The following is a 9,420-nucleotide window of genomic DNA, read 5'->3' on the forward strand; positions in this document are numbered from 1 at the left end:
GTTTGAAAAAATGTTAAATCCTAGCTATAGCTAGGAATTTCATGTGTGTATATGTAGCTAGCCTGTCATTCCATCCCAAAACTGCATGTCGCATGCTGAAGATGCTTAATTAAATATTCTTCACCAATATTTGACGTGGCAATTAAAGCTTCATGAATGATTAATATAACAGTACTGAAAAATCATGGCAGTGACAATGACCGGAGGGCTGCTTGGACGTTGGTAGACATGGATGGATGGATGAGTTAATTGGCTGGAGCCGGCCTCCATCCTACGTACTTTACCACATCATCTCTGGTATATAATATAATATTCTTTACTTAAACTACGTTATAGGTAAGGGTGTGAAAAAAATTTAATAAATTGGTAAATGGAATCGGATGAGACCAAACTGATGGGATAAGTCTAGTCTTGAATTTCGTTCGATTCGGTTTTATATTTTTTAAAATTGGTTAAAATTTATTTGATTCTGATTTTTTTTTTTTAAATTGGACTGATGGGTTTATATATATTTTAATTTTTTCTATTGTATATAATTTTTATATATAACTATATATAAAATAGTTTTATATTATATGATAAATTATTAATTAATATAATATTAAATTTTAAAATCTTATATCATTTTATTTATTGTATTAATAGTTATACTAATATTATATAGTCATATTATAATAATATATCACTATAATTTATAATACAATAATAATATTATTATAGTATTATATTCTACAATATACTATAATATATATATTATATAATATATAATATGGTATATTAAAACCGGACCGAATCAGAGCGGAAATAAATAAAATTTGAGAATCGATTTAAGAAAATAACATATACATAACCGGTTTTAAAACAGATAAAATCAATATATCGATTTGATTCTAAATTTTATCTAAAATCGGAATAATCCAACCTATTACACTCCTAATGATGAGGACGGACTTCCTTCATCACACAGCATTCATCGATGCCAAAATTAAAGCCAATTTCCTATTTCTTTTCTGTCCCTACAAAGAGAAGCAGTTCATGACTCTAGCACTTAATTGGTGAGTGAAGTCATGAATAATACTCATCATGACCTGCGATCTGTCACACAAATATTTTGCCTGTCGATGTTGAATTCATGATCAACTACGTACGTACATTATAAATTTCATGATATGGGACAGATGATCAAGTCATGTGATTATCCTTAATTAATTTCTTACATGTATATATTAATTAAATATATAATAATATTAAGAAAACGCATTAAAATTTTATTATGTATATATATTTTTAATTTTGGACCTTTTCTCCCTTTCTTCTACTTATGTTTGAAAAGGGGGCCAATTTGCTAAAAAACTAAAAAAAAAAAAAAAAACACTCTTTACAAAATATATATAAGTAAATAATTAATTACTACCAAACTCAAAAAAGATTGGCCATAACCCACAGCGCACATTAGCACCAACCCTTCATTAACTCCCATTAAAATTTAACAACCCGTTTACTCCCACCCGAAAAATCACCATATTACCACAAAAATCACACTTATCCCCTCCCCCACCCCCAAACCCCCGCGCCCGCATTTCCCCCCATCGCCGATCCGACGCCACCTTCAATTTATCTTCAGGAACGGATCCACCCTCCGACCCGGATCCGGAATCCCCATCAACCCGGTTCTCCTACTCCCCAATTTTCTATTGCACAAAACCCTTACCTCTCCCATTTGGTACCCTTCAATCTGTGTGCGCGCGCGCGCATGTATTGAAAATGGGGTTTCTCTATATATGTGTTAGTGTCTTGCTACAGTAACTTCACAAGTAGCTCCTCTTCATTTTCTCTTTTGCTCGAGCTCCTAAATACACGTGGCGATCTGGATCGCCTGCAACTCCATTTGCTGCTCAAATTTCAGTGAGTGTCCGAATTCTTTTATTTATTTATTTTTTTGTCTTCAGTTTTCGTGCTAATTGTTACTGTGCACTCCAATTTTATATTTCTAAAAATATTTTGAGCTAAATATGGGCTTAATATTTATTTTTCTAGATTTTTGGGTTTTGAATTCCATCGGTGTGCGGTGAATCTGGGTTGCTTAAGTACGATTACGGTCTTGATTTGGAGAACCGAGCATCTTTCTGTTCCTTTTGTGGGTTTTAATAATTGGGGTTATGGATTTGGAGCTCAGAATGTTTGGTTGCTGAGGAAATTGAAATATATATATATATATGAAGAAATATTATATTTTGGAGATTTCTTTCTTTGATGTCGTACCCATTCGCACTCATAAAAAAAAAAAAAAAAAAAAGAGAGAGAGAGAACAACTCGTACCCATTCTTAAAAACTGATATTTGAGGGTTTTACTTCATTGTCTGTTCTTGTCCTTGGTTTTTTCCCGTAGTAAAACAAAGTGTTAAGTTTTCAGTGAAGATTGTTGGCTATATTTAAAACATAAGAAACTGTTTCTAAATATTTTTTTTTCAATCTTGTTCTTCCAAATGAGTAATGTATGACTTGGTTGACTATAATTCTAATTTAGACACCTATAGAAGCTTGATATCAACGGAAACCTGAAGAAGTTTAGCAAATATTTGCAGAGATGAAAATGATGTGACCCAAGAATTGGGCATTTTGCATGGTTAAGTATGTTGGGCTGGTCGTAGCTTTTGTTTCAAGAGCTTGGTCTTGAAGTGATTTGGGTTCCTACATGGAAGCGAACATAGATGAGGCTCTTAAGGCGAAAGACATAGCTGAGAAGCGATTTGCAGAGAAAGACTTTGCAGGTGCAAAGAATTATGCGCTAAAGGCCAAAACATTGTGCCCGGGATTGGAGGGTATATCTCAAATGCTGACCACATTTGAAGTTTATATTGCTTCTGAGGCTAAATGCAACGGTGAGTTGGACTATTATTCAATTCTTGGGTTGAAGCCTTTCGCTGATAAAAATGCAGTGAAGAAACAGTACAAAAAGATGGCAGTGTTGCTCCACCCTGATAAGAACAAATGTGTGGGAGCTGACGGGGCGTTCAGACTTGTTTCTGAAGCATGGACGTTACTGTCTGATATTTCTAAGAGAAGCTCTTATGATCGCAAGAGAAACAAACAATTAGCACCTGGGGTTAACCAGACAAACTTAGCTCCGATCCATGCTACAGGGGTTCCAGGTTTCAACAATTGTTCGAATTCCCCGAACTCTCATGGAAGACTTGACACTTTCTGGACCGTTTGTACCTCTTGTAAAGTTCAGTACGAGTATCTTCGGAAGTATGTGAATAAAAGACTCTCTTGTAAGAACTGTCGCAGTGTCTTCATTGCTGTGGAAACTGGGACAGCCCCAGCAAATGGTTCTTTCCCATATTCTCCTTGGTCACATTTGCCTGGTAATGGGTATGGAAGTCATGGGTTTGAAGGGGTAACTTATATCCCAGCCAACCCTGCCTTTGTTACAGGGAATGGGGTCTCAGGATTTCATTCTGCACATGGATATGAGTATGTTTCAAATGTGTCGTTCCAGTGGAGCTCTTTCTCTGGAACTTCTGCTGGAATTGTGGGTCCTAATGGACCATCTACCATATCCACTGATGTCTATCAGGCTAATGGAAATGTCAATCGAGCAACAGCAAAGGTTAAATCAGGAGCGAACAGAAAACATTCCTTGGAAAATGCTGTTGCTACTATAAACTCATCAAGTGGCTGCAGTGAACCTCCAGTATCTAAAGCTGGCAGGGCTGAAAAGAAAAGAAAGGTGATTATGGAAGCCAGTTTTAGAAATGGGTATGAAGATAAGGGTTTAAAATCTGCATCAGAAGCAAAATTGGCTGATGGAAATAATGCTAGTAATGGACAGGATCCCAAACCTAACGATCCGAGTGAACTTCTTACTAGGCGATGGTCTATTCCACCTGCATTTGATGCTAGAAAGTTGTTAATTGAAAAGGCACGGACAGAAATTAGGAAGAAACTGAAAGAGATGAAGTTGGCATCCGAGGCTGCTGCCCCAGTTAAGCAGAAGGTCGAAGCACAGACAGAAGTTGACAGATCTGGAGGCATCAAATATACACCCAAAAAGGCTGATTTGGGCACTTTTGGTCATCAATTAGAGCCAAAGAAACCCCGACCAATCTCACTTACAGTCCCTGACCCGGACTTCCATGATTTTGACAAAGATAGATCAGAAGAATGCTTCAAGCCTAAACAAATATGGGCTTTATATGATGAAGAAGATGGTATGCCTCGCTTGTACTGTCTGATCCGAGAGGTCATCTCAGTTGAACCATTCAAGATTCATATCACTTATTTGAACTCGAAAACGGATAGTGAGTTTGGCTTAGTGAACTGGTTGGATTGTGGGTTTACCAAATCTTGTGGAAATTTCAGAGTTTGGAACTCAGATGTTGTAGACCGAGTAAATATTTTCTCTCATGTTCTTAGCCAGGAAAAAGCTGGTAGGGGAGGATGTGTTCGGATATACCCAAGAAGTGGAGATATTTGGGCTATTTATCGGAATTGGTCAGCAGACTGGAGTAGATCAACCCCAGATGAAGTGAGGCACCAATATGAAATGGTGGAGATTCTTGAGAATTACTCTGAAGAGCTTGGTGTTTGTGTAACTCCCCTTGTGAAATTGCCTGGATTCAAGACAGTATACGGAAGAAATACAGACAAAAATGCCATTCGATGGATCCGAAGAAGAGAGATGTTACGCTTTTCGCACCAGGTGCCATCTTGTCCACTCAAGGAAAGTGGGAATAATTTGCCTGGGAAGTGTTGGGATCTGGACCCGGCTGCAACTCCAGACGAGCTTCTTCATGCTGCCACAGGAGGAAACGCATAACATGCTAGGCAAGGAGGAAAGGAAGATTTGTTTGGAGTTCTATTTCAGCATTCTTTAGACAAATTTAGATTTAACTGTACAAATATGTGTCTCACACTTGATTAGAGGCCAATGCAACATTAACCCCAGATGGTTTTTTGGGGGGGGGGGGGGGGGGGGGGGGGGGGGGGGGGGGGTTGCGGTGTTTTAGAGAGTGAAACTTGTGTCTAGAATATTGTTAATTCTAATGACTGTTGTTTACAGACATTTATTGTCGAGGATCGCTGTAACACGTAATGACTCGTACTGGGCAAATCAAGAACTGAATTCTAAGATGTAGTTTACAAACATTTATTGTTATTGTCAGTTCTAATAGCGTTGCTTGTTAAGGAGGACTCTGGCGTCTGGATTTCTCAAAACATGCATCGTTTTCTTCATAAATGAATTCATTTCAATTTCTTTTAAAAATATCTCAGCAGACTCTATAGAACTTTGAGTACGCTTTTTATAAAGACAAAACCAGCGTCAAACTGCGGAGGCTTGGGCCACAATCCGTTTAGCTTCGAGCCTTCATTTTGCTGCAGGTCGTTAGCAGCATCTCTTTACCTCTGAGCTACGAGCCGTTTGACCCTTTACAAGGAGAGTGCCTTCGTATGTTATTAACGACGTCGTTAAAACTTGTGCTGGATAACGAGAAAAGCCGTCCAACGAGACAGGAAAACCCTAAGAGAGGCAAAGCAAACTAACCGATTGGAGAAAATGAAGAATAATCTAATGAATCCTCAACTCTGGCACAAAGTTGCTGCCCTCTCCGGTAATACCGCCAACTCTCTCTCTCTCTCTCCTTCTCTCTCTCTCTCTCTCTCTCTCTCTCTCTCTCTCTCTTAATTTTTTTTTATCTGCTGCAAACAGGAGTGGCAGCCCTTGGTTTGGGCACATATGGTGCTCATGTCTTCAAGCCCGTCAACCCAGCTTACAAAGAGGTATATATTTTACCTCTTCGATTTACTTTTTTTTTTTTTTTAATTCCATTGATTATAGTCTGATTTCATGGTAGAGTTTGGTATTGTGTTTCTGTTTTTTGCTTCTCCTGTTCTGATTTTGATATTGATGTATCATTCGAATGTTGGGAAGGTTTGGCATACAGCTTCTCTATACCACTTGGTTCACACTGCTGCTTTGGTTTCTGCCCCTATTGCCAAAAACCCCAACATCGTGAGTTTCCCTTTCTCAATTAATTTGCCCTTGTTAAAGTATTTCTTTGAGATTGGTACAGTTATGAAATGTTTCCTCTTTGGGTCCAAAATCTTTTAAATTTTGATTTCTACATTTTTGCATATGCGAACCTGCAAATTTTCACGTGTATTATTTTGACTAACATTTTGCATTCAGTGATTCTAAAAGAAGTGTATGAACTTTTTTTTTTTTTTTTTCTCTTATCGGCTGTTTCAGTTTGGAGGGCTTTTGACAACCGGAATTATTGCATTCTCTGGGACGTAAGTGCTGATTACCCGCTCTTAGATTTTTATTTTTGTTTTGTTGGGGGGAGGAGAAGTGCTGTTACACCCTTTACACCCTTTACTCACATATCAAAACAAAACAAAACATATGATACATGGATTTTTTTTTACAATCATATAAACGGTCTTCTGACTTAAGCATACTTCCCTTTTGATCAAAATCTTGACATTGAAGATTTCTTATATATATTTGTTAAGTTTGCTCGTGGAATCACAAATATGGTAATCGCGTATAAATTCTCTGTTTTCTTTCCAAAGTGATTGTAGTGCATTCATAATGAGGTTGCTTCTGAATCCCATGGAGCATTTGCTTGCATAGGAGTAAGATAGTATCGAGAAATAAAAAATAATGGTTGCTTCTGAATCCCATGGAGCATTTGCTTGCATAGGAGTAAAATAGTATTGAGAAATAAAAAATAATGTCCAATTATAATGTCTGAGTCAATTTGTATAAAGAAGAAAACAGGTATTTTCTTATTCCATTTGGAGAAACATCATTTCCTAATGTGTCAGTTCGTCTTAGCCGCCTTTGACTTAACAGCAATATCAGGATCCTTATATATTTTTCTGAATATAAGAGACTTTATTTTCCCACTGCGTGTGTGTATGCATAAATTTGAAGCCAATGTCTTAGTTGGCTCGACTGTGTTTTTAAATACATTATCTGTTTTATGGAACAATTTCAATGAAGTATTCATAAGGGACTGCTTATGATTTAAAGGTCAATATTGACCGTTGGGAAATGCTTTGGGTTTTGTAGGTGTTACGCCGTTGCGTTCCTTGAGGACAGAAAGTATTCTACCTTAGCTCCATTTGGAGGCTTTGCATTTATTGCTGCTTGGGCCAGCCTGCTTTTCTAAGAATTCAATCTCATATGATATTATAGCTCAAAATGCTGCACTTGTAATATCTTGTGTCTATGCTGGGATCTGGGAGAACATAACTTTGACATGCTCTTTTTCTTCAGATTTGATGCTTACTGGAGGACTTAAATCTCGTACACCTCTTCCATAATTGTTTTTCTAATGCTTTTTGATGTATAGGTCAATGTACTTCATCTGTTACTTAGTTGCTATTTGATATCTTGTATTTCAACAATGGAGTTATATTAATATGATGGAAAAATTACACCTTATGCAAACCACAATCCCTTTTGCAATTTCACCCCAAACTACTATAATTGCCACTTAGCCCGGCAACCAACCACCCTTCTACAATTTGCCTCTTCCTTGAAGATCTACTTATTAAGATTGTGTAATGTCACCCTACCTATCAAAAAAAGATTGTGTAATGTCACCTATTTTTCATCCATCCTAATAGTTATATCTTAAGGAGTGGTTAAGCTGTAACTTGCATTCTAAATCGGAAGGGGGGGTATAGGTGACCACTTTGGTAGTTTTGGTGGTGATATTGCAAAAGGAACTGGAGTTTGAGGGGCTAAAATGTAATTTTTCCTAAAGTCAGACTGTTTATGCAGAATTTTTTTTTTTTTTTTTTTTTTTTTTTTTTTTTTTTTTTTTAACTATATGATATCTTGGAGAAAATCAAATTGCCATCGACTAAGAACACCAGCTCTTGGGTTGGGAACATCCACTTACAAAGGGCTCCATTTCTATTTTTTTTTTTTTTTCATCAATCTGGTTTCAATTGTGTTTACCATCCAATGGATAGTTAGAAACTTTAAGGGTAAGTCACTCCAGAGTGAGTTGTTTGTCAATATATTCAGAAAATCAATGATACCCAGAGAGATTTTGGTAAAATCGGCCCCCTCAGTTTTCTTGGCCACTTTTCATCATCCACGTAAAACTCTATACATGGAAAATAGGTCAAATGCTATACACCAAGAGCCTAACTGATCTCCTATTATTTTTCCTATATACATGATAAGATAATATATACAACTAATAATAACAGTCCTAAATTGAATAAACTCGTAAAATGTTATACGGTAACATCCCCCCTCAAATTGATGATGGCAAGTCAACCAACAACAATTTGCCAACAAGAAATTGATGCCGCTATTGAGTTATAGTTTTGGTGAAGACATCAGCCACTTGGAGATCAGAAGAGATGTGAGGAAGAAATATCAACCGACTTTTCAAGTTGTCTCGAATAAAATGACAATCTACTTCAATATGCTTAGTGCGTTCATGAAAAACAGGGATTAGTGGCAATCTGAATAGCATTAGTGTTATCAGCATGAAGAGGGGTAGAAGTAGCCTGAAGAAATCCAAGCACCTCAAGAAGACCGCTTAGCCATACAATTTTAGAACAAGCAGTAGACATGGCATGATACTCAGCCTCAGTAGAGGATTTAGAAACACGATCTTGTTTCTTACATTTTCAAGAAATTAAGGCTTCACCTAAAAACATACACCAACCTGTAGTAGATCAACGTATATCCGGACACCCAGTCCAATCAGCATTACTATAGGCAACAAGTTGAAGAGAGGAGACGGTAGAAAAGAACAACCCACGAGTAGGTGAATCTTGAAGATAGCGAATGATGCGGCGAACTACAACAAGATGGAGATGCCGCGGAAAAGACATAAATTGATTGACCTGATGAACAACATAGGAGATATCAGGTCGAGTAGTGGTCAAGAAGATAAGACTTCCAACCAGGTGCCGATAGAGAGTAGGATCATCCAAAAGGTCCTCTTCATCTTTCCTGTATTTGACATTTACCTCCATAGGAGTATCAACAAAAGAAGTGTCCTCCAAACCAGCCAAAGTGATAAGATCTTGAATATACTTATGCTGGTTCACAAAACTACCATGGGCTCAATGATGAACTTCCAATCCTAAGAAATATGTGAGCTAGCCAAGATCTTTCATATGGAAAGTTGCATGTAATAGCTGCTGAAGCTTAGTAATCAAACCACAGTCAGTGCCAGTAATGATAATATCATCCATATAAACCAAGAGAATAACTATACCCGACGTAGACGTGTGGAAGAAGAGAGAAGAATCATACTGACTTTGTGTAAAACTAAAGGAAAGAAGTGTACTGCGAAACTTCTCAAACCAAGCGTGGGGCGCTTGCGTGAGCCCATATAGAGAACGCTTTAGCTTACAAACATTATGAGTAGAAGAAGT

At 37.3% G+C, this 9,420-nt stretch overlaps 2 protein-coding genes across 2 annotated transcripts; both read left to right on the plus strand.

Annotated features, from left to right (window-relative positions):
• The first annotated feature begins 1,535 nt into the window (after positions 1-1,535).
• Positions 1,536-4,960, plus strand: LOC122306155. Its single transcript, XM_043118582.1, has 2 exons — positions 1,536-1,905; positions 2,586-4,960. The coding sequence occupies exon 2, from the start codon at positions 2,696-2,698 to the stop codon at positions 4,820-4,822; it is 2,127 nt and encodes a 708-aa protein (XP_042974516.1). The 5' UTR covers positions 1,536-1,905; positions 2,586-2,695; the 3' UTR covers positions 4,823-4,960.
• A 467-nt stretch (positions 4,961-5,427) lies between these two features.
• Positions 5,428-7,462, plus strand: LOC122306156 (transmembrane protein 256 homolog). Its single transcript, XM_043118583.1, has 5 exons — positions 5,428-5,615; positions 5,714-5,784; positions 5,936-6,016; positions 6,254-6,297; positions 7,082-7,462. Exons 1-5 carry the CDS (start codon positions 5,561-5,563, stop codon positions 7,179-7,181), a joined length of 351 nt encoding a protein of 116 aa, XP_042974517.1. The 5' UTR covers positions 5,428-5,560; the 3' UTR covers positions 7,182-7,462.
• The last annotated feature ends 1,958 nt before the right edge of the window (positions 7,463-9,420 follow it).

This window comes from Carya illinoinensis, chromosome 4, assembly GCF_018687715.1.
Source record: "Carya illinoinensis cultivar Pawnee chromosome 4, C.illinoinensisPawnee_v1, whole genome shotgun sequence".
In the NCBI taxonomy this organism is placed as follows: domain Eukaryota; kingdom Viridiplantae; phylum Streptophyta; class Magnoliopsida; order Fagales; family Juglandaceae; genus Carya; species Carya illinoinensis.